The sequence below is a fragment of the Lipotes vexillifer genome, unplaced genomic scaffold, assembly GCF_000442215.2.
Source record: "Lipotes vexillifer unplaced genomic scaffold, Lipotes_vexillifer_v1.1 scaffold809, whole genome shotgun sequence".
Taxonomy (NCBI): domain Eukaryota; kingdom Metazoa; phylum Chordata; class Mammalia; order Artiodactyla; family Lipotidae; genus Lipotes; species Lipotes vexillifer.
Genome location: NW_006788521.1, coordinates 2,227,419 through 2,251,618, shown reverse-complemented (window position 1 = coordinate 2,251,618; position 24,200 = coordinate 2,227,419). Strand labels below are relative to the sequence as shown.

Genomic DNA, 24,200 nt, shown 5'->3' with positions numbered 1-24,200 from the left:
AAACAGTATGGAGGTTCCTTAAGAAACTAAAAATAGGGCTTCCCTGGTGGCACAGTGGTTGGGAGTCCGCCTGCCGATGCAGGGGACACGGGTTCGTGCCCCGGTCCGGGAAGATCCCACATGCCGCGGAGCGGCTGGGCCCGTGAGCCATGGCCACTGAGCCTGCGCGTCCGGAGCCTGTGCTCCGCAACGGGAGAGGCCACGACAGTGAGAGGCCCACGTACCGCAAATAAAAAAAAAAAAAAGAAACTAAAAATAGAGTTGCCATATGATCCTGCAATCCCACTCCTGGGCATATAACTGGAGAAAAATCTAATTTGAAAAGATACATGCATCCCTATGTTCACAGCAGCACTATTTACAATAGCCAGGGCATGGAAGCAACCTAAATGTCTATCAACAGATGAATGGATAAAGAAGATGTGATACATATATACAGTGGAATACTGCTCAGCCATAAAAAAGAATGAAATAATGCCATTTGCAGCAACGTGGATGGACCTAGAGATTATCCTACTAAGTGAAATAAGTCAGACAAAGACAAATACTACGATATCATTTATATGTGGAATCTGAAACATGACACAAATGAACTTATTTACAAAACAGAAACACACTCATAGACATAGAAAATAAACTTATGGTGTCCAAAGGGGAAAGGGGGGGAGGGATAAATTAGGAGTTTGGGATTAGCAGGTATCAATTACTATATATAAAACAGATAAACAACAAGATCCTACTGTATAGCACAGGGAACTATAGTCAATATCCTGTAATAAACCACAATGGAAAAGAATATGAAAAAGAATATATATCTGACTCACTTTGCTGTACACCAGAAAGTAACACAACATTGTAAATCAACTATACTTCAATAAAAAAGAAATAGTAAATGAGGTAATATGTGTACCATGCCTGGCCAACACTACGTGCGGGAACAGTGTGGCTGCTCCTTCTCGTGCCATTCTCTTTTCCAGAACTCATGGCTTTATTCTGAAAATTAGCCACTCCTATGGGCCATGCACAGGGATACTTTTGGTCATGGCCCAAACACCAAATGGCCCCAGACTATTGTTCTTGGAGTTTCTGATCTACTTTTTTCGTGTGTGTGTGGTACGCAGGCCTCACTGTTGTGGCCTCTCCCGATGTGGAGCACAGGCTCCGGACGCGCAGGCTCAGTGGCATGGCTCATGGGCCCAGCCGCTCCGCGGCATGTGGCATCTTCCCAGACTGGGGCACAAACCCGTCCCCTGCATTGGCAGGCGGACTCTCAACCACTGCGCCACCAGGGAAGCCCTCTGATCTACTTTTGATGGCTTTGTCTCCTTTCTAGCTGTCAGGTCTAGGCTGTCACTTTCACTGTCATTAAATCCCTCTCCTCACTCTGAATTTGCTGCTTTTAAACTGCTATGGAAAGCAGGGAGTGTTAAACATACGTGCAGAAATAAGTACACAGCACAGGCTTTGAGTGAGGGTCTAAAAGGCTCTCCTACAAGGGAGGTAGACTGGGCTTAAATATAGCATACAGTGTCTAAAGCAACCGCAGAGAGGCCTCTGGGCCTCCATTCTGGTATTCCCACGTTCAGAAGGGCTGAGATTGTTGGACACGTGAGCCTTCAGAAGCTGCTGGTATCTTTGTCTGTGTCCTTTGCCAAATAGGGAGTTCCTGGAGGGTGGTGTCTGCTCTTTCCAGGATCCCCAGTGCTCAGCACAGTGCCTGGTGTACAGAGGGCACCCAGTAAATGGTCGTAGAGTGACTGACTGAACACATTTTCAGTTTACTTGGTCACCTTGGTTTTCATTGTTTTTGTCTCTAGTAGGAATGTGGTCTCAGGACCTGTGGCTACCAAACGGGCCCTACCAGGTGACGATGGGCAGTCTTGAGCTCATGTTCTTCAGTCCCATGAACAACTCTGTTCTCATTAGCTGCAGACAGGTAGCCATGATGTAATTTAAAAATCCAATTTCCTCTTTTTATTGTTTCCTTTTGCCTCCTCACTTCCTCAGGCAAGAAGGATATTTCCCTTTTATAGGCATTTCATAACCATAATAGTAATAAATCCTCACATCAGTAAAGCAGTTAACAGTTGGGATCACAGTCACCCTGCGGTGGCCTTGTTTAAGCCTCTCAACAATCCTATGAGGCAAATAAGCCAGAGGTCGTTGCTTCCATTTTAGAGGTGAGGCAGCTGGGGGCTGCAGTTGTAAAGTGGCCTGCTTGAGGTCACACAGCTGGCAGAACTAACACCAGAACCCAGGTCAGAGAGCTTGAGAATTTAGAATAGACCACCAAGGGGGAAGGAGAAGACAAAAGCGACAGGCCATGCTCATCTTTTGCTGGAACTGAAATGAACATTTTGCCACAGGGCTATAAATAGTCCTTGCATTTGCTAGAGACTACTCTCCCCTTGGGTGGCAGGCCCAATCTCAAGAACATGCAGGGGCTTCCCTGGTGGTGCAGTGGTTGAGAGTCCGCCTGCCGATGCAGGGGACGCGGGCTCGTGCCCCGGTCCGGGAGGATCCCACATGCCGCGGAGCGGCTGGGCCCGTGAGCCATGGCCGCTGGGCCTGCGCGTCCGAAGGCTGTGCTCCGCAACGGGAGAGGCCACAACAGTGAGAGGCCCGCGTACCGCAAAAAACAAAAACCAAAAACCAAAAAACAAAAAGAACATGCAGCAACACGCTGCAAAGTTTGCACTGCAGCATCTGGATGGCAAAGATGCGGTTGTCTCCATCCCATTGTGCTCTGACCCTGACATGGGTGGGGAGGTTCTCTCCCAGGGTCTCTGCTCCGAGCAGCCCCTCCCCCCGTCACACGCCAGAGTTTTGATTCAGTGTGAGGACACTGAGAAGACTCTCCTCAGGATCTTCCAGGCCTGCCAGAAGAACTCCTTCCTAACCAGATAAGACTGACAGTCCTGACAGGCAGATCCATCTGACGGTCTGACACACGGAATAAACCCCCAACCAAAAACTTCTGAGAAACCACTCAGTGAATAAAGCAGCCAGCAAAGACTCTAAGAAAAAGTCCATCTGAATATACCCAAAGTCCAAGAGGAAGAAGAAAGTGGGATGAGGAGGTGGGATGATGTCCCGTGCTGTGTGGAGGGCAAGCAGCCTGGGGCTTTGGGTCAAGAGGAAGACAGCCATGCCGTCTGTTCTGAAATAGAAACCACACTGCTGGAAATGCCACTCAGAAAATAACCACAGTGCACAGCATGCAGGGAAATCACAGCCACGCCTCAGCTTAGGGTTTGGCTCAAATCAGAACAGGAGGGGACTTCCCTGGTGGTCCAGTGGGTAAGACTCTGTGCTCCCAATGCAGGGGGCCCAGGTTCGATTGCTGGTCGAAGAACTAGATCCCGAATGCATGCCGCACCTAAGAAGTCCACATGTCACAACTAAGAGCCTGCATGCTGCAACTAAAAGAAGATCCCTCCTGCTGCAACTAAAAGATCCTGCGTGCTGCAACTAAGACCCAGTGAAGCCAAGATAAAGAAAGAAATAAATACTAAAAACAAATGAAAAAAATAGGAGGTCTGTCTGCATTTTGTGCAAACAGGAGATGGCCAGTGCTCAGTGTGGCAACTTCACAGATCATTTTTATTAATTTACTTTTCCTCAGTTGATCGACAATCACCCACCATGTGCCAGCTGTTTGCAAGGCCTTGGGGATATGTAGGGGGCTTCCCTGCTGGCGCAGTGGTTGAGAATCTGCCTGCTAATGCAGGGGACATGGGTTCGAGCCCTGGTCTGGGAAGATCCCACATGCCGCGGAGCAACTAGGCCCGTGAGCCACAACTACTGAGCCTGTGCGTCTGGAGCCTGTGCTCCGCAACAAGAGAGGCCACGACAGTGAGAGGCCCGCGCGCCGCGATGAAGAGAGGCCCCGGCTTGCCACAGCTAGAGAAAGCCCTCGCACAGAAACGAAGACCCAATACAGCCAAAAATCAATAAATAAACAAATGTGGGTTTTTAAAAAAAAAACAAAAAAAAACCCCCAGTTTCTTCTCTAAAAAGTTATGTCTTCTAATTGGAGCATTATTTTCCTTTTTTTAAATGGGCCATTTCTGGACCTTGGATGGTAACATGCAAAGTATTATGAGTTTTGAAATAAAATGTATTAAATCAATTTGCTCCATTTTTTTCAATTTTTCTCTTGTTCCTCCTTAGATTTTCATATGGAAATACTCCTTAATTACCCTTAACTGAGACACAGGATGCTTAACACAATCTAGGAAAGTCCATCAGTTAGTAAATTCGTCAGCCCAATGGTGGTCCATTCCATCCTCAGAGACCTTACATAAACAAATAAAAAAAGGCATTTGCTGAGGGCTCACTGTACGTCAGGCACTCTGCAAGTTGTTTTTGCTTATTTAAGCTCCACAACAATCCTATGAGACAGGTGTTATTATCATCCTCACTTTACAGATGAGAAAACTGAGGTTCAGAAAGTGTCAACAAGCCCAAATTCAGTTACTAAGCTGCAGACCAGTAGTTCAAGCCCAAGCAGACTGACTCCTGAGCACTAAGCTTCACTCAGTGTCCCCTGAAATGTCAGCCTATAGCTTCTCCTTCCTCCCTGCTATTTTGAAAGGTGATCAGGCAGTTCCCACTTTGCTCCTGAGCCTTCATGAGGAAATATCCCTGGATGACTATGGTTTCCGGTCGCTGCTCTCTCCTTACTCCTGGCCTCTTTTCAGTTTCCGCATCTCTCCTGAAATGGGGCACCAGGAGCTGAGCAGGATACCCCAGGTGGGGTCTCTCCAGCAGAGAGCAGAGGGACGACCCGCCCTAGTTGTGGACGTGCAGCCTGAGGTCACCTCGGCTCCCTGGAAGCTGTGCTCACACTGGTTACTCACGGTAACCTTGAGGTCAACTGAGACTCCAAAGTCTCTTTTGTTCTAAACGCACAGTACTCCTCAGCTATGCCTCTATCATCTTGGACATAGGCAGCCCAATTTGTTCTAATATAACCTTATATTAGGACTATGAGATTTAGTCTTCCTGGATTTAATCAAACATTCCAGCTTGTTAAGGTTCTTTGCATCCTGGCTATCTTCCAACATATTTCACAACTTCTAAAATTCCTATAAGCCTATTTTTATAATCTCATCCAAGTTACTGAAAAAAGGTCAAAGAAAACAGAGGCCTGTGGCCTATCACTAGAGATCGCACCTAGAATAACCTCAGTCTAAGAGGAGGAGCTCATTGGGCAGACAATTCATGTAACTAGGCTCTCATTCTGTTGATTTCTCTCCTGACCCTGAGGTGGAGGAGGGTGAGCCAGGGCATCAAAATGGAAAGACATAGTCCCTGTGTTAGAACTCCTACATATGCTCAGGTTAGAATATCATGTGGAGAGGGCTTCCCTGGTGGCGCAGTGGTTGAGAGTCCACCTGCCGATGCAGGGGACATGGGTTCGTGCCCTGGTCCAGGAAGACCCCACATGCCGCGGAGCAGCTAGGCCCGTGAGCCATGGCCACTGAGCCTGCGCGTCCGGAGCCTGTGCTCCGCAACGGGAGAGGCCACAGCAGCGAGAAAAAAAAAAAAAAAAAAGAATATCATGTGGAGAAAAGAGGATTGGGAATCAGGTGAATGGGGATGGAGCCCTAGTTCTGCCATAAAACAAGGCTTGGACAAGCTTCTCCACCTCTCTAGGCTTCTAGCTCCTCATCTGTAAAGCAAGCGTAATAACAATAGTAGCTTCACATGGTTATTGGAAAGATTAAGTGAGATAAGGTTTAAGAATGTACTTTGTCACCTATCACACACCAGACAATTAAAAGGATTCAGTGGTAGATACTGAACAGTTGGCGGTCTGTGCTAAACCTGAGACTCTGAGCCCTGCTTACAGGGCAGGAAGGGGTCTGAGGCCTCCCGGTCTCGTCCTGGAATCTGGTGTCTCCCTCTGTGCGGTGCACACAGCGCTGCTCCATTAAGCAAGGCTGGGTGGAGGAGACTTAAAACTAGCCGGCAGAGCTAAAGCAATGCTAAGACAGTGGGTTTGGTAAACTGAGGTTCCTGGTTCCTCCTACAACTGCACTGTTCTGAGTCCTGGGGTTTTAGCTCCCCGGAAAGACAAAAGAGCAGTGAGAATAACACTTCTGCTTCCAACACCCCAGACTCCGGTCCACTCAAGGACCAGGCAGTGACACTGAGGGCAAGAAAACGCTTCGTGAACCTCCCCAAAGACATCCATGACACAACCAAAGTGTTACTTACACAACAGAACACTTTTGCTGCCATATTCTGGTCAAACTGGCCAAGGATGATCCGCACGTCGTTGCCCTGTGGACAGAAGGACACGGGTGTGAAGGTGAGCGTGTGATCGGCACAGCCCAGAGGGCTCAAGGCAGCGGGCAGGGATCATTCACATGCCCCAGGTTCCCCAGCAAGAGCTCTGCCTGAGGGGGTGGACAGGGCAAAACCTCACCCCCCAGCCCAGCCCAGCCTGGATCTATGGCTCTCTCTGGGCCCAGCTTTCCCTCAGCTACTGCTGTTGGCCCTGCCTGGTCTCGTGGGTAAACCCCGGGGCTGGAGCCTTGCTCTGAGGGGCCTCATTGTCTCCCCTGCTCTCCTGCAAGGGCAGGCAAACGCTCCGGGGCACTGAGACAGCGTCTTTCTCCGTCCTCACTCTACACATAGGGAAACTGAGGCCAGAGGAGAGAAAGAAACTTCTAAGGTCCCCAGGGGAGTTGGCAGCAGAAACAAGTTCCCAGCCAACACCCCCTCCCCCTCTAGTATTCTAGACTTTTCCACCTTTTTCGAGTCCACAGAGCTTCCCAATTAAGAAGTTTCAGAGTCTCTTTGAGTTCTCAGCTTCGTTCAAATCTCAGCTCCACCTGGGTGGCCTCAAGCGGCTCCTTTTCCCATCTTAGCCTCAATTTCCTCATCTGCAAAATGCAGATAATGGCAGTACTTAGAGGGCTGCTGAGAGGACTAAATGAGATAATCCTCATAGAGTGCTTAACATAGTTCCTGGCACAGAGTAAACACCCAGCTAGAATTAATGTTTTATAACCTTCTCCCAACCTATTCTTCTCCTTTTATTTCAAAGGAAAATCTATATTCAAAAGCTCTATAAATGGTTACTTATTATCTTAATATCTCAATATGGTTAATAGGTATATATTGTACCATGGGTCCTATCACTCATTTATTCATTCAACAAACATTTACTGAGTGTCTGCCTGAGGCTCCCTCCTGGGTCAGGGTAAGGGGTCCTCGGTTGCTTTCTAGGGGAAGGGACCCTGCCCTGCCCCCATATAGAACAGGCAGAAGGAGGATGTACAGGTAGCCTCCAGGAGACCAGCCAGGCCCCGGCCCGCACGCTTGCTCCATCCCAGTCCTGTCCTCCGCGCACTGACACTCAGCCCTGCAGGTGGTGTTACCTTCCTGCCATTTACCCCGTCCTTTCCAGCAAGCCTCAAGGCTCTTTGATGCATAAAGAAGAGAAACATCCCTTTAAAGATCAGTTTTTAGCATCTTACAAAATTGGAAAGTGCTGACTGGGAGGCCATTTTACTCATCATGTACTTTAGCAAAATAAAAAAGACTTGGATTCTAAAATCACCCTTCGTTTGCAAGCAAGAATGGAAAGAAGAAAAAAAAAATTTCCTCTGAAAGGACTTTAAAAGATCATTAACAGAGCAGTTGAAGGAAGGCAAGCCTTTGTCATCACCATGGCTGCAATGCTATAGAAAGTTCTAAGCTGCTTCTGTTCTGTGGCCATACTCCCGGGCACACTCCAGGGTATTTCTGCTTGTTTGTCGAATTTTTTATAGCATTTCTTGCTGCTAACAGTATTCACCTACCCATATCCATATCCATATCCATATCCATCCATCCAGCCAGCCAGCCAGCCAGCCAGCCAGCAAACATTTATGGAGCATCTACTTTGTGCCAAGCTCTGTGTTGCTAAACACGCTATAGTAGAAACAGCTTATTGGATTTTGGAGTCAGAGAGACCTGGGTTCACATCCCAGCTCCAGCACTGACCAGCTACATGACCCTGGGTCTTAATGTCCTGGAGCCTCATCTCCTCCTCTCTGAAACAGGGATAATATTCCCTGCCTGACCCGGTGGTTTTAGGATTCATGGTAATGAAACCCACCCACTGGCTTCCATGGTGCTCTCTCTTGGCTCCCTCCTGCCTCCTGGCAGGCTCCCTCCTGCCTCCTGGTCATTCCTGCTCAGACTCTCAATCAGCTCCTCATCTTTCTGCCCATCCCTAATGCTGGTGTTCCATACAGGTCTGCCCTCATCACTCTCCCTGGGCTCATTCATGACCCCAGCCACAACTCTCCTCTGAGTATTGTGGACTCCCAAGTCTCTCTCCCCAGCCCAGACTTTTCTCCAGTTGCCCCCTGGACACCTCCACTTGGATTCTCCCAGGCACCGCCACTTGGATTCTCTCAACATGCCCCAAGTTGAACTCATCATCATTCCCAACATGCCTACTTCCTCCTCCTGTATTGTCCATCTCTAGAACGGTGTTGTCAACCTCCTACTCCCTAAGATCATAAACTTGGGAGCCATTCTAGATTCACTCCTCTCCTCATCTTAGCCATAACCATGGCCTGTTGGTTCTGTCTGCTCACTAGCTTCCTGAATCGCCCCCATGTCTCCAGCCCCATTGCCCTGGGTTTAGCCACCATCACTCCCTACGTGGTGAACCACTACAGCCTCCCAGCTGGATCCCTGCCTTTAGTCCTGCTCCATCCACCCAGTCTCCAGAAAGCACACAAGGGGATCATTCCAAGATTCAAATTTGACTACGTAAAATCTTTCCATGGCTCCTGGAGCTTTACAGATCAAACTCTGAGCTCCTTAGAACATTCCAAATTCTTTACCAACTCACTCCTGCTCATTTCTCTAATCACACTTTTTGCTACTCCTCCACAGCAGGGAGAATGAACTACCTGCAGTTCTCTTAAATGGTCTGCCATTCACTCCTTCATTCATTCACTCATTCATTCATTCACTTTCTCACTCTGTCCCCTTTCTTTCTTTCTACAAGTTCATTCATCCAGAATGCCATTCCCTCCCACCCTACACGCTCTGCCTGGAGAGCTGCTACTCCCCCTTCCTGCCTTAGCTCAGGCATTCCTACTCTGAGAAACCATCTCTGTCCCATTCGGCTTGGTGGTCATTTGCTCCTCTGTGGGCCCAGAGCACTCTGTGCTTCCCTCTATCATGGCCTGAGTCTACTTGTTTGTTTTCCCCATTGGACTGAGGATAACTTGATTCATGTCTGGGTCTCCAGCTCCCAGAACAAGGCATGACACATATATCAAAAAATAGGTATTAAATGTGTGATTAAGTGAATGAATGCTGTGTGAAGCACAAGCACAATGCCTGGCCCACATTGGTTATTCAATATCTGCTGGTTATTATCATCAACTGCACTAATATCCTGCTAGCCTAGGACCTAGGTACTGGTTGGGTTCACCATGTTCATTTCTTGAATGGACCGAGGGACCTGCATCTTCATGGTTGACCACCTGACCACCTGCTAACAGATAAATAAACAGCTCTGCCACTTGTGGACCATTTAGTGTCTCTGTTGCCATGACAACCAAGTTGCATTGACTGCTTGGTTCTATGCTCCCAAACTTTTAGGACTGGATGGGGGCCCAAGGGATCGCTGATCTAGTTAACCCCTTCCCAGACAGGCAAAAATCTTTCCCAAATCCAGCACAGCACCCCCAAACCAGCAATCTTGCCTTGGTGTCCCCTGACCATCAGAGGGTCCTGGAGAAAGAGCCTATCCGGGGCCAGGTTGTGCCTGATGCAGGAAGCTATTCACACCCACTCTGACTCTAGACAGTGAGTAAGAGGGGCAAGATGCTGCAAAGCCTGGGAGAAAAGAGGACGAGCCAGCACTCAGTGCAGGTGGAGCCTGGATCCCAGCGTAGGGAGAGGATAATGGGAAATATGACTGGACTGGGATCCTTAGGAAGCCCTTGAGAGCAGCATAAAGAGTTGAAGGTGCTTCTCAAAATGGGATATGTGTACTCCCAGGGCAGAGGAGTTCTCCTGAGAGTATGAAAAGTGTGGATATACCTGGTTCTTCTTTCTGGAGTAGCAATTTATTGGAAGATTCAGGGGTGAAGGGAAACATTTTGGATCGGAGGAATCTTAAAAGTTTTTAACACACCCACACTCTCACAAAAGTTCCAGAATCACACTTTTCAATGTTGCATAACTTGTATGTTTTCCTTAAAATCCAGAGAGAGGAAAGAGATTTTGTGTTGGCAGTGGACCCTGCTTCTGGCCAAGCCCGCCCACCTCCCTACCAGGGGTATCAGTGCACTCTCCTCTATGGCTGAAAGGGCTTGGGGGCAGTTGAAGGAGTGCCAGGGGTAGGGGAGGACAGCCATGACCATCTCTGAGGATGACAGTGCAGAATGGTGCTGTGATGTTAGAGCTGGAACGTGGCAGAGGGCAGGGTCTCAAAAATCCCTGCCATGGACTCTTGGCTCTGCAGGGGGCCGCCTGGAGTGAAAGTAGATGTCCCAAGATCAGACAAATGACAGCTTCTTCTTAGAGGGCTAGATCTAAGGTAGCCCTATGTTCACACCCTCAACAGGCCACACCCATGGGGGGCAAACATGGAAGGGAACAGCCATGGGGTGGGAGGCCTGGGGAGGGGTGCTCAGTCCAAACCCTGGGTGGATTTCCCTTCCTTTTCCCTGGCCCCTCTCATCTGTTGTCTAGGACCTCTTTGTCTCTGGGGCCCTTAAAGGGAGCTTAAATCTCACATATAAAAAATGACACTTAAGAAGGATGACTCAATTCAAAGCACTAGTGTATAACTCCCACTTTACAGGGGATCCTAGCAGAGTCAAAATAAACGACAGCTCCCGAGCTCTTTCTATCCACTGTCCTAGGAGGTAGGTGCTATAATTATGCCCACTCTGGATAGTTTCATGAGCAAACTGAGGCCCAAAGACTTAAGCAACTTTCCTAGGCACAGCAGACACTGTTGGTCCTGCTGGATCCCCTCCTCGGGGCTAGTGCACCCAACCCAGCTGCAGCGATGGTGGGCTGCCACCAGCTCCCTCCCTTCTCTGGAGAACTTCCCTCAGCCAAGGGGAGCTTCCTGGCCCTAGAAGGCCATGTTGTGCCCCACATCCCATAGCAGCCAGTGACTGACTCACATGGGCAGAAAACTCCAGCCCCCTTGCTGAAAGGTGGGACCAGCTCTGTGGTGCAGACTGTGCTCCAGAGATCCGGTGAGGCCAGGCTAAACCCATCTCCAGCCAAAAGGCATTCTGGTCTAGCTCCCCTCTTGCCTTATCCTGCTTCTCTCCCCTTCTCCTGAGCCCACTCTCAATAAATCTCTTTCACAAGAATCCCAGGCTCTGTTTCTAGGGAGTTCAACCTAAGACACCAAGTCACAGGGATAAGAAGTGGTGACTTTGACCTCGACCCAATGTGGGTCTGGCCCCAGAGCCCAAGCATTTCACCACTCACTCCTATATATTACCTCCCACGCTGAGAAGGCCAACCCCACCAGGCCTGGGCTGCTGGGTCTCAGTATCAAGTCTGCAGCAATGACTCATGGAGAAAAGTCCTATGGATTTTGAAGTCAAAGGACCTGAGCAGCAAGTATAACCCTGAGACATTAAGACAGCTGATGTGCATTTAAAAGAGCAGGAAAGCAGAAGGCAACCCATCTTGCTTCCCTGTGACAGCAGTGTGGGGTCCTGCTAGAAGATCAAGGTTGACCCTGACACTGACCTCCTGCCATCTCTGCATCTGTCTCAGCCTACGTTTAATAGCTTCCTGGTTTCCTACAAACACACACTACCCCACTACCCCACTGGGCTGCTGAAAAATCAAATGAAACCATGTTCAACGTTGTAGAAAGGCGTAAGGTGCAATGAGCCCAAAGGTGGCTGAGCTATTAGAGGCCGGCCATGATGCAGGCTGGGAGGTGCCCCTGGCCTGGAGCAGTGGGCACTGGTGAAGTGGTGAGAAGCCCAGGCCTGCTCTGACTCCCCCACTTTGGTCGTGAGACCTGGGGTAAGCCTGAGAGGGTTAGCAAAGATGTTTTCCAAAGTCCCTCTTGGCTCTGACAGACTGATTCCACACCCAGAATGAGTATTCTCTTTTATTTAGCTAAAATTAGTCTTTCTTAGACTTTTTTTTTTCTTCTCCAGAAGTGTCCCTAAAAGCAGAGAAGCAGGAGACATATACTCTTAAGGACGGGAATGAAAAACGGTACAGCCCATAGCAGCCCACTGGCAAAGCATGGCATTTCTTTAAAGTTTATTATTTTATCTTGAAAATTCATTTATATTTAGCCTTCCAATAACATATCTATGTTTATCTTAAGATAAAAATAATGCTTTTTCTTCCCATGTCTCTGAGCAGAACTGGCCTGCTGGGAAGATGCACTACATTTATCCTGTAGCTTTGCATCCCCTCGGGGTGCTGGTATGAACCTCAGGTTCAGGCAGTCAGGCTGGATTCCTGGCCCGTGGGGGGGCAGGTAATTCCCACTAGGACTTTCCCATGAAGCAAAGTGGGGAACAGTCCCTCTCAAGACCTATCTTTGTGGTCTTCCTGTAATAGAATAATGGCTCCCCAAAGAGGTCCATTTTCTAATCGCTGGAACCTGTGAATATGCTGTGTGACATGGCAATGGGGAATTAACACTGCAGATGGAATTAAGGTTGCTAATCAGCTGACTTATAAAATAGGGAGATTTTCCTGGAGTCTGAATCCTGAATGATGGCTTGGGGGCTACTCCACGGAAGGCCAATAAAGCAACTGAAATTGATAGGGACAGAGTAAAGGGACAAAGCAAATGATTAAATAGTTAATCCCACTAAGGGATCATAAGTAAAAGAAAAAAGTATGGGAGACCCCTGTAAGTGAATAATCAGTCAAGGAAGCAGGCTTGCCTAGGAACAAAACCATGCAATAGAAGCATGAGACATGCCCCAAAACAATAAAACAATGGTGGAATGAGACCCACATCCTGCCCAGGGAGGTCAGTAAGTTAATGACTCCTAGGACATGCTCCTCTATGCACACTAAAAACAAAAATATAGGCAACGTTGGACCAGAGTCTGGCTTGGCACAGCCAAGTGGCTAACAGGGTCTTGGTGCTCCAGACGGGTGTCAGGCCTGTGCTTCTGAGGTGGGAGAGCCGAGTTCAGGACACTGGTCCACCAGAGACCTCCCGGCTCCACATAATATCAAATGGCAAAAGCTCTCCCAGAGATCTCCATCTCAATGCCAAGACCCAGCTCCACTCAACGACCAGCAAGCTACAGTGCTGGACACCCTATGCCAAACAACTAGCAAGACAGGAACACAACACCACCCAGTAGCAGAGAGGTTGCCTAAAATCATAATAAGGTCACAGAAACCCCAAAACAGACCACCGGATACGGTCCTGCCCACCAGAAAGAAAAGATCCAGCCTCATCCACCAGAACACAGGCACCAGTCCTCTACACCAGGAAGCCTACACAACCCACTGAACCACCCTTAGCCACTGGGGGCAGACACCAAAAACAAAGGGAACTACGAACCTGCAGCCAGCGAAAAGGAGACCCCCAGAGCAGTAAGTTAAGCAAAATGAGAAGACAGAGAAACACACAGCAGATGAAGGAGCAAGACAAAAACCCGCTAGACCAAACAAATGAAGAGGAAATAGGCAGTCTACCTGAAAAAGAATTCAGAGTAATGATAGTAAAGATGATCCAAAATTGTGGAACTAGAATGGAGAAAATATAAGAAACGTTTAACAAGGATCTAGAAGAACTAAAGAGCAAACAAACAATGATGAACAACACAATAAATGAAATCAAAAATTCTCTAGAAGGAATCAATAGCAGAATAACTGAGGTAGAAGAATGGATAAGTGACCTGGAAGATAAAATAGTGGAAATAACTACTGCAGAGCTGAATAAAGAAAAAAGAATGAAAAGAATTGAGGACAGTTTCAGAGACCTCTGGGACAACATTAAACGCACCAACATTAGAATTATAGGGGTCCCAGAAGAAGAGAAAAAGAAAGGGACTGAGAAAATATTTGAAGACATTATACTTGAAAACTTCCCTAATATGGGAAAGGAAATAGTCAGTCAAGTCCAGGAAGCACAGAGAGTCCCATACAGGATAAAACAAGGAGAAACACGCCAAGACACATATTAATCAAAATATCAAAAATTAAATACAAAGGAAAAATATTAAAAGCAGCAAGGGAAAAACAACAAATAACATACAAGGGAATCCCCATAAGGTGAACAGCTGATCTTTCAGCAGAAACTCTGCAAGCCAGAAGGGAGTGGCAGGCCATATTTAAAGTGATGAAGGGAAAAATCTACAACCAAGATTACTCTACCCAGCAAGGATCTCATTCAGATTCGACAGAGAAATTAAAACCTTTACAGACAAGCAAAAGCTAAGAGAATTCAGCACCACCAAGCCAGCTTTATAAATGCTAAAGGAACTTCTCTAGGCAGGAAACACAGGAGAAGGAAAAGACCTACAATAACAAACCCAAAACAATTAAGAAAATGGTAACAGAAACATATACATATCAATAACTACCTTAAATGTAAATGGATTAAGTGCTCCAACCAAAAGACATAGACTGGCGGAATGGATACAAAAACAAGACCTGTATTTATGCTGCCTACAAGAGACCCACTTCAGACCTAGCGACACATACAGACTGAAAGTGAGGGGATGGAAAAAGATATTTCATGCAAATGGAAATCAAAACAATGCTGGAGTAGCAATTCTCATATCAGACAAAATAGACTTTAAAATAAAGACGATTACAAGAGACAAAGAAGGACACTACATAATGATCAAGGGATCAATCCAAGAAGAAGATAACAATTTTAAATATTTAGACACGGAACATAGGAGCACCTAATACATAAGGCAAATGCTAACAGCCATAAAAGAGGAAATCGACAGTAACACAATCACAGTAAGGGACTTTAACACCCCACTTTCACCAATGGGCAGAACATCCAAAACGAAAATAAATAAGGAAACACAAGCTTTAAATGATACATTAAACAAGATGGACTTAATTGATATTTATAGGACATTCCATCCAAAACCAGCAGAATACACCTTCCTCTCAAGTGATCATGGAACAGTCTCCAGGATAGATCGTATCTTGGGTCACAAATCAAGCCTTGGTAAATTTAAGAAAATTGAAATCGTATCACGTATCTTTTCCAACCACAACCCTATGAGGCTAGATATCAATTACAGAAAAAAATCTGTAAAAAGTACAAACACATGGAGGCTAAACAATACACTACTAAATAATCAAGAGACCACTGAAGAAATCAAAGGGGAAATCAAAAAACACCTAGAAACAAATGACAATGAAAACACAACGACCCAAAACCTATGGGATGCAGCAAAAGCAGTTCTAAGAGGGAAGTTTATAGCAATACAATCCTACCTCAAGAAGCAAGTAACATCTCAAATAAACAACCTAACCTTACACCTAAAACAATCAGAGAAAGAACAAACAACCCCAAACCTAGCAGAAGGAAAGAAAGCATAAAGATCAGATCAGAAATAAATGAAAAAGAAATGAAGGAAACAATAGGTAAGATCAGTAAAACTAAAAGCCGGTTCTTTGAGAAGATAAAAAAAATTGATAAAACACTAGGTAGACTCATCAAGACAAAAAGGGAGAAGACTCAAATCAATAGAATCAGAAATGAAAAAGGAGAAGTAACAACTGACACTGCAGAAATACAAAGGATCATGAGAGATCACTAAAAGCAACTATATGCCAAACAAATGGACAACCTGGAAGAAATGCACAAATTCTTAGAAAAGCACAACCTTCTGAGACTGAACCAGGAAGAAACAGAAAATATAAACAGACCAATCACGAGCAATGAAATTGAAACTGTGATTAAAAATCTTCCAACAAACAAAAGCCCAGGACCAGATGGCTTCACAGGTGAATTCTAGCAAACATTTAGAGAAGAGCAAACACCCATCCTTCTCAAACTCTTCCAAAATATAGCAGAGGGAGGAACACTCCCAAACTCATTCTATGAGGCCACCATCACCCTGATACAAAACCATAAAAAGATCACAAAGAAAGAAAACTACAGGCCAATATCACTGATGAACATAGATGCAAAGATCCTCAACAAAATACTAGCAAACAGAATCCAACAGCACATTAAAAGGATCATACACCATGACTAAGTGGGGTTCATCCCAGGAATCCAAGGATTCTTCAATATATGCAAATCAATCAATGTGATAACACCATATTAACAAACTAAAGGAGAAGAACCATATGATCATCTCAATAGATGCAGAAAAAGCTTTCAACAAAATTCAACACCCATTTATGATAAAAACCCTGAAGGAAGTAGGCATAGAGGGAACTTACCTCAACATAGTAAAGGCCATATATGACAAACCCAGAGCCAACATCATTCTCAATGGTGAAAAACTGAAACCATTTCCTCTAAGATCAGGAACAAGACAAGGTTGTCCACTCTCACCACTATTATTCAACATAGTTTTGGAGGTTTTAGCTACAGCAATCAGAGAAGAAAAAAGAAATAAAAGCAATCCAAATCAAAAAAGAAGAAGTAAAGCTGTCACTGTTTACAGATGACATGATTCTATACATAGAGAAACCTAAAGATGCTACCAGAAAACTACTAGAGCTAATCAATGAGTTTGGCAAAGTAGCAGGATACAAAATTAATGCACAGAAATCTCTTGCACTCCTATACACTAATGATGAAAAATCTGAATGAGAAATTAAGGAAACACTGCCATTTACCATTGCAATAAAAAGAATAAAATACCTAGGAATAAACCTACCTAAGGGGACAGGAGACCTGTATGTAGTAAACTATCCGACACTGATGAACAAAATTAAAGATGATACCAACAGATGGAGAGATATACCATGTTCTTGGATTGGAAGAATCAATATTGTGAAAATGACTCTGCTACCCAAAGCAATCTACAGATTCAGTGCAATCCCTATGAAACCACCAATGGCATTTTTCACAGAACTAGAATAAAAAATTTCACAATTTGTATGGAAACATAAAAGACCCCGAATAGCCAAAGCAATCTTGAGAAAGAAAAAAGAAGCTGGAGGAATCAGGCTCCTGGACTTCAGACTGTACTACAAAGCTACAGTAATCAAGACAGTATGGTACTGGCACAAAAACAGAAATATAGATCTATGGAACAGGATAGAACGCCCAGAGATAAACCCATGCACATATGGTCATCTTATTTTTAATAAAGGAGGCAAGAATATACAATGGAGAAAAGACAGCCTCTTCAATAAGTCGTGCTGGGAAAACTGGACAGCTACCTGTAAAAGAATGAAATTAGAACACTCCCTAACACCATACAAAAAAATAAACTCAAAATGGATTAAAGACCTAAATGTAAGGCCAGACACTATAAAACTCTTGGAGGAAAACACAGGCAGAACACTCTATGACATAAATCACAACAAGATCCTTTTTGATCCACCTTCTAGAGAAATGGAAATAATAACAAAAATAAACGTATGGGACCTAATGAAACTTAAAAGCTTTTGCACAGCACAGGAAAACATAAACAAGACGAAAAGACAACCCTCAGAATGGGAGAAAATATTTGCAAATGAAGCAACTGACAAAGGATTAATCTCCAAAATTTACAAGCAGCTCATGCAGCTCAATAACAAAAAAACAACCCAATCCAAAAATGGGCAGAAGACCTAAAGAGACATTTCTTCAAAGAAGATAAACAGATTGCCAACAAACACATGAAAGGATGCTCATCATCACTAATCATTAGAGAAATACAAATCAAAACTACAATGAGGTATCACCTCACACCAGTCAGAATGGCCATCATCAAAAAATCTACAAACAATAAATGCTGGAGAGGATGTGAAGAAAAGGGAACCCTCTTGCACTGCTGGTGGGAATGTAAATTGATACAGCCACTATGGAGAACAGTATGAAGGTTCCTTAAAAAACTAGAACTACCATACAACCCAGCAATCCCACTACTGGGCATATATCCTAAGAAAACCATAATTCAAAAAGAGACATGTACCACAATGTTCACTTCAGCACTATTTACAATAGCCAAGACATGGAAGCAACCTAAGTGTCCATCAACAGATGAACGGATAAAGAAAGCTGCAATAATCAAGACAGTGTTGTATTGGCAAAAGTACAAACAAATAGATCAGTGGAACAGAAGAGAGAGCATAGAAATAGACTCCCTTAGACATGGGCAACTGATACCTGACAAAGGAGCAAAGGCAAAAAAAAAAAATGAAAAAAAAAAAAAAAAAAAAAAAAAAAAAGGTTCTGAAGAACCTAGGAGCAGGACAGGAATAAAGACGCAGAGGTAGAAAATGGACTTGAGGACACGGGGAGCTGGGATGAAGTGAAAGAGTGGCATGGACATAAATACACTGCCAAATGTAAAACTGATAGCTAATGGGAAGCAGCCACATAGCACAGGGAGATCAGCTCGGTGCTTTGCGACCACCTAGAGGGGTGGGATTGTGGGGGTGGGAGGGAGACACAAGAGGGAGGAGATATGGGGATGTATGTATATGTATAGGTGATTCACTTTGTTATAAAGCAGAAAGTAACACACCATTATAAAGCAATTATACTCCAATAAAAACGTTAAATATATATATAGGGAAAAGATGACATTATACTGAAACCTGAGATAATCTACCATAGTTTAGTATATTTTACCACCTTTTTGCTCATTTTCATAGCACCACGACAATCCCAGTTTGACCATGTAGGACAAGAAAACTCCCTTACCTGACGTGGAGGAGGAACTGATGATGGAAGCTTGATGTCTACTCAAGAACGAGGAAGATGGGGGCCCTGTTCACCTCCCCACTTTTCCTTTGATTGTAAAACCTTGGCCACTAAGCTCTCGGCATGGCACTCCCTTGCCTTCCTGTTTGTATCTCTCACAGCGCTCCATACTAATAAACTCTTTCCTTACCTGTCATTCTGCCTCTTGTTGAATTCTTTCTATGCCTAGACAGAAGAACCTATGCTCTACTAAGGCCTGGAATGCATACTGTGGTTTCAAAATGAACAGAGGCGCACGCCTGGAGCCTGGTGCTGACCCCCATAAAGCTTGGTGCTTCAGTGTGGGCACCATGGAAATACCCAGGGCTCTTCGAAGGATGGCCTCCCAGCCCAGACTGGCAACAGTTAACATTAAAGGCCGGTGACTGAAACAGGCCCAGAGTGAGCTTAAAGGCCTGGGGTCTTCATCACACAGAGATGGTTTTATTCCTGACTTTCTTTTAGACAAACTTTGATACATATCTGCTAAATCAGCCTGATTAATTCCATTATTCAGTTCCTCTATGTTCTTGCTTATTTTTGACTGGCTGATCTGTCCAAGACTGTGAGACGGACGGATGCTGTGGCTCCCAATACTATTGTGTTTGTGTCAATTCTCCTTTGTATTTTAACAGGATTTTCTTTATATATTTCAGTGAGATGTAATTTATAGCAATAATGGTCCAAGAGTGTGCTATTCTCAGGGAGAATTGTACCCTTATCTATAGAAAACGACTTCCTTAATCTTGTTTAACACCTGTGCCTTGAATTCTCTTTATTCTAATGTGAACACTGGATCCTTGTTGCAGTTTGGTTTGCTTGATATAGTTTTGCCTGACTTTTACCTTTGATCTTTCTGTGTCACTGTGTTGTAAATATAACTACAGCTAGTTCTTCAAAACACAATCTGAAAGTCTTTGCCTCTTCATAGGGCGTTTGACCTATTTGAATTTATGGTCAGAATGACTATATTTGGTCTGCAGTTTTAGATTATACTTTCTGTTTTTCACATTTGCTTTCTGATTTTTGATATGTGGACTAGATTTTCTTTGCTTTTATCTTCCATGTTTCAGGAGCTTCAGGCTCTGTTTGTATTATAGCATATTTACCGTTAAGTTATTCAAAGCCTTTTTTAACATATTTTTCTAATTATGAAACTCATAAGCAAAATAGTCTCTTTTGAGTCCCTTTCCTACTTAAGACCAGGAGTTTAGCACCCAATTTTTTTTTTACTCACTTCTTTGGCTCTGTTAACGGAATTTGGGTTTTTACATTTCAATTACTGTTATTACAGTATCTATTTGCATTGCATGTATATGCACGTTTGCTTTCAAAATGAATTTCTGCATCTGCATACACTTTTATAACAACTTTTTATAACGACTACTTAGCTCTCTCTCCACAGGCTTTTGTGATCCCTGCTCACCTGCTTCTGTCATGACCTCAGCTATAAAGTTTGCTATCATTCTCGGCAGGCTGATAAAGGACTTCAAAGATTAACTTTAAGAAGGGCACTGGCTAGTAGTACATCGTGTGAGTCTCACACATTGGAGAATGTCTCCCAGCTGCTCCATCATCTCTGGGATTGAATGCTGCAAGGGAGTCGAGGTGGCCTGGTTTTGCACCTTTGCGGGAAATTTGTTTTTTTCTGGGCTAGATACTTGTAGATTTTCCCCTTTCTGTTTGTATTTCAAAACTTCTGACAAAATGTGTCTGGGTATTACTCTCTATTCACCAATTCTGCTAGAACGCAGAAAGGCCAGCTAGACTGCACATACAGTCTGCGCATTTCCTTATGAAACTGTTGACTTTGTAATTTCAAAATGGTTGAATATCGGCAATTTTGTATGGTCCAATCTAGCAGATCTCTCTTGAGCCCACTTAAGTTTGTCACCTATTTTTTTTTTAAGTAAACTTCTTATTTGAGAATAGTTTTAGATTTATGGAAAAATCACAAAGAGAGTATATAGAGTTCCCATATGTCCTCAACCAGTTTCCCGTTATTAACATCTTACGTTTATATAGTACATTTGTTATAAATAATGAATTAATATCAATTCATTATTAACTAAAGCTCATACTTTATTCAGATACCCTTAGTTCTTTTCTCTAGTGTCCTTTTTCTATTCCTGGGTCCCATTCAGGATACCACATTATATAACATCCTCATGTCTCTGTAGGCTACTTTTGGCTTAGACATTCCTTAGTTTTGAAGACCTAGACAGTTTTGAGGAGCATTGGTCAGGTATTTTGCAGGATGGCCTGCAACTAGAATTTACCTAATGTTTTTCTCATGGTTAGACTGGAGTTATAGGTTTTGGGGAGGAAGAACACAGAGGTAAAGTGCCCTTCTCACCACATCATATCAAATGTACATACTATCAACATGACTTATCACTGTTGATGCTGACCTTGGTCACCTGGTTGAGGTAGCTGTCAGATTCTTCCACTCTAAAGTTATTCTTCTTTTCCCCCCTTTTCATCCTGTGCTCTTTGGAAGGAAGTCACTTAACAAGTGGGTAGTTCTGCTCTACCTCCTTGGGCCTGAAATATCTACATAAATTATTTGGAATTCTTTGGCATAGGAGATTTGTCTATTCTCTCTCATTTACTTACTCAATCATGGGTATCTGTTTTATACTTTGGGTTATAATCCAATACCACTTTTATTTTATTGCTCAAATGTCCCAGCTTTGGCCATTGGGAGCTCTTTCAGTGGCTCTTTCAGTTGGCTGCTGTACTCTTCTGACACACCTCCATCAGTGTGTGTTGTTGATGTGGTTTGAGCACGTCCTTAACTTTCTGGCACTACGAGATGCTCCAGGATCATCTTGTATGTTTCCTGTCCCAGTCCTAGAGTCAGGCATTTCTCCAAGGAGCCCTGGTTCCTTTTCATGGAGAATGGTATTAGAAACCAAGATTTGGGTGGTAGTTGTGCTTGTTGATACTGAGATTCCTGTTTTGTTTTTGATTTTGATTCTGTTTCATTTGTCCCAGTTTTCCCTTAGGATCTCCCTTCTCCAGTGTCCATAACTTATCTTTCCTCTCATTAGACTGATCTCTCTGACCATTTCCTCTGAATTCTGGCAAAGCAATTCAAGAGTTTTAGTTTCCTTGGCATTAACTCTGCTCTCTATTACCTCCAATGCAGATTTTAATTCTGCTAGTTGCTATTTAGTTTTCTTCCTTGTCCTCTGTACTTCCTTCTCTATCTTATCCCACAGCAAACCAGAGATCTGCTTTTTCTCTAAGCTTTCCAGAAATTACGTTTCTTTGTTCCTGAGTATTTTATCCTTGTGTTCTCTGTTAGCTTTGTCTGTCCAGACTTGGTATTTTGTTTACACACACTCAACAAGTGTGTTGAGCAAATTAGGTTTGGTTCCAGGTGCTGGGGAATAAAACAGTGACCAAGACAGACAGAAACTGCTGCCTCCTAGAGCTTACATCCTAGTGGGAGGAGACAGATGACAAAACAACTGGGTAAAATGAATAGGAGGTCAGATATTATCGTGGGTTGATCTGTATCTCCCAAAGATATGTAGAAATCCTAACTCCTAATACCTCAGAATGTGACCTCATTTGAAAACAGGGTCGTTGTAGATGAAATTAGTTAAGATAAGGTCATATTGGAGTAGGGTAGGCTCTTAATCCCACATGACTAGTGTCCTAATAAGATGATGTGAAGAGAGAAGGGGGAAATGTCAGTGAAGGCAAAGACTGGAGTTACACAGCCGCAAGCCAAGGAACATCAAGGATTGCCAGTGATACTGGAAGCTTAGAGAAAGGTACGGAAGAGTCCCCAAGGCTGCTAGAGAGCACAGCCTTGCCGACATCTTGACCTTGGACTTCTGGCCTCAAGGTGTGAAAGAATAAACTTCTGTTGTTTTAAGCCACCTAGTTTGTGGTGCTTTGTTATGGCAGCCCCAGGAAACTGATACAGATGTCCATCAGTGAAATGGAGAAAATTAGCAGAAAGCGGGGGTGGGAGTGCGAGGGGAAGAGATTTAAATTTTAAATAAAGCCTCTGGGAAAAGGGGACAACTGAGAAAAGACTAGAAGAAGATGCAAAAAGGAGCCATGCAGGTTCTGGGGGAAGAGCACTCCACACAGAGGGGATCCTTTGCCAACAGCCTGAGCATGCTGTCCTTGGCTCTGCTCTCCCGGGCTTATGTGATGCTGGAATCCTTTCTCAGAACCGCAGCTGTGTGGGGTGGTGGAGAAGCTGGACCATGGCATTGCCCAGATCTGAGTTTGAATTCCAATGCACCACTTTCCAGCTGGGTGACTAGGGTGAGTTCTTAACCTCATTGAGGCTCAAGCTCCCCATATGTGAAACGGGGATACAAAAATTCTCTCTGTCCCAGGGCTCTGGGGAGGGCTGAATGGGCAAGTGAAGGTCAAGGGCTCTGCAGGGGGGCCTGGCCCTTGATCAATGCACTGGAAAGGCCGGCTGCTGTTTTCATCAGCGTTCATATCACTCCTGCTTCTGTTGGAATTGGTTGGCTGATGAGCAGAGCACCCAGTTCCATCCATCCCCAGTTTCCTGTAGACTTTCAACTAATGCATCTGCTCCACACATAAAGGCTCTTTAAATTTTAAAGCCCACAGAATTCCTCCGGGTCTCTGAGGTGCAGGAAGCTATTTCCAGTGCCCACCCTGGGGAGACACTGCGTGTGGCAGGAGAATGTCAGTGCAGCACCAGAGCCCCGTCCACCCCAGCCCCACCCCAAGTAGTCCCTGCAGAGCAGGCACTCCACTCCTCTGGATCCTTCGGGCCTCTGCACAGCCCGACTCCACCCTCAGACCAAATCGTCTGTGGGGGAAGAGCTGGGCAGATCCAGCCCCAGACACCTAGGCTGCTAGGAGGCCCTCCCTAGCTACGGTTTCCGCATGTGCAGAGGCTCCCAGGGCTGAAATGTCAATGCAGATGTGGTATCTGCTCCTGAGCAGGTGACAAACAACTGGTGCTCTGCTCCCTTGCTCCCCATCTCTGGGTCTCAGTCTCCCCATATGTGAACTGAGGGCTTCATGAGCTCTAAACTGCCACCTGCTCTGATTGGTATAACCTGGGACCAGCCCAAGAGAGAAGGGACATGTCAGCAGTTGGCATCTGGGGCCTCAGGAGACTTTCATTGTGGGCATGACGAATGGAAGAGTAAGGTGACAGCTCTAACTATGCCTGTACCTTCTTATAATCCCCCAGCAGCTCCCCACTACCCTCAGGATAAAAGACCAAACTTCTTAGCTCAACGTCCAAGGCTCATGGAAACTGGCTCCAAATTCTGTTTTCGGCCTCAGCATATTTCCCACAGCCCCACCCCGACACTCC

At 44.9% G+C, this 24,200-nt stretch overlaps 1 protein-coding gene across 1 annotated transcript in view; it reads right to left on the bottom strand.

Moving 5' to 3' along the window:
- Nucleotides 1-24,200, bottom strand: part of GABBR2 (gamma-aminobutyric acid type B receptor subunit 2) — a 370,111-nt gene that overhangs the window by 163,437 nt on the left and 182,474 nt on the right. The window contains exon 5 of the mRNA XM_007461653.1: nt 6,226-6,291. Within this exon, the coding sequence (XP_007461715.1) occupies nt 6,226-6,291 (66 nt within the window). The remainder of the gene's footprint in view (nt 1-6,225; nt 6,292-24,200) is intronic.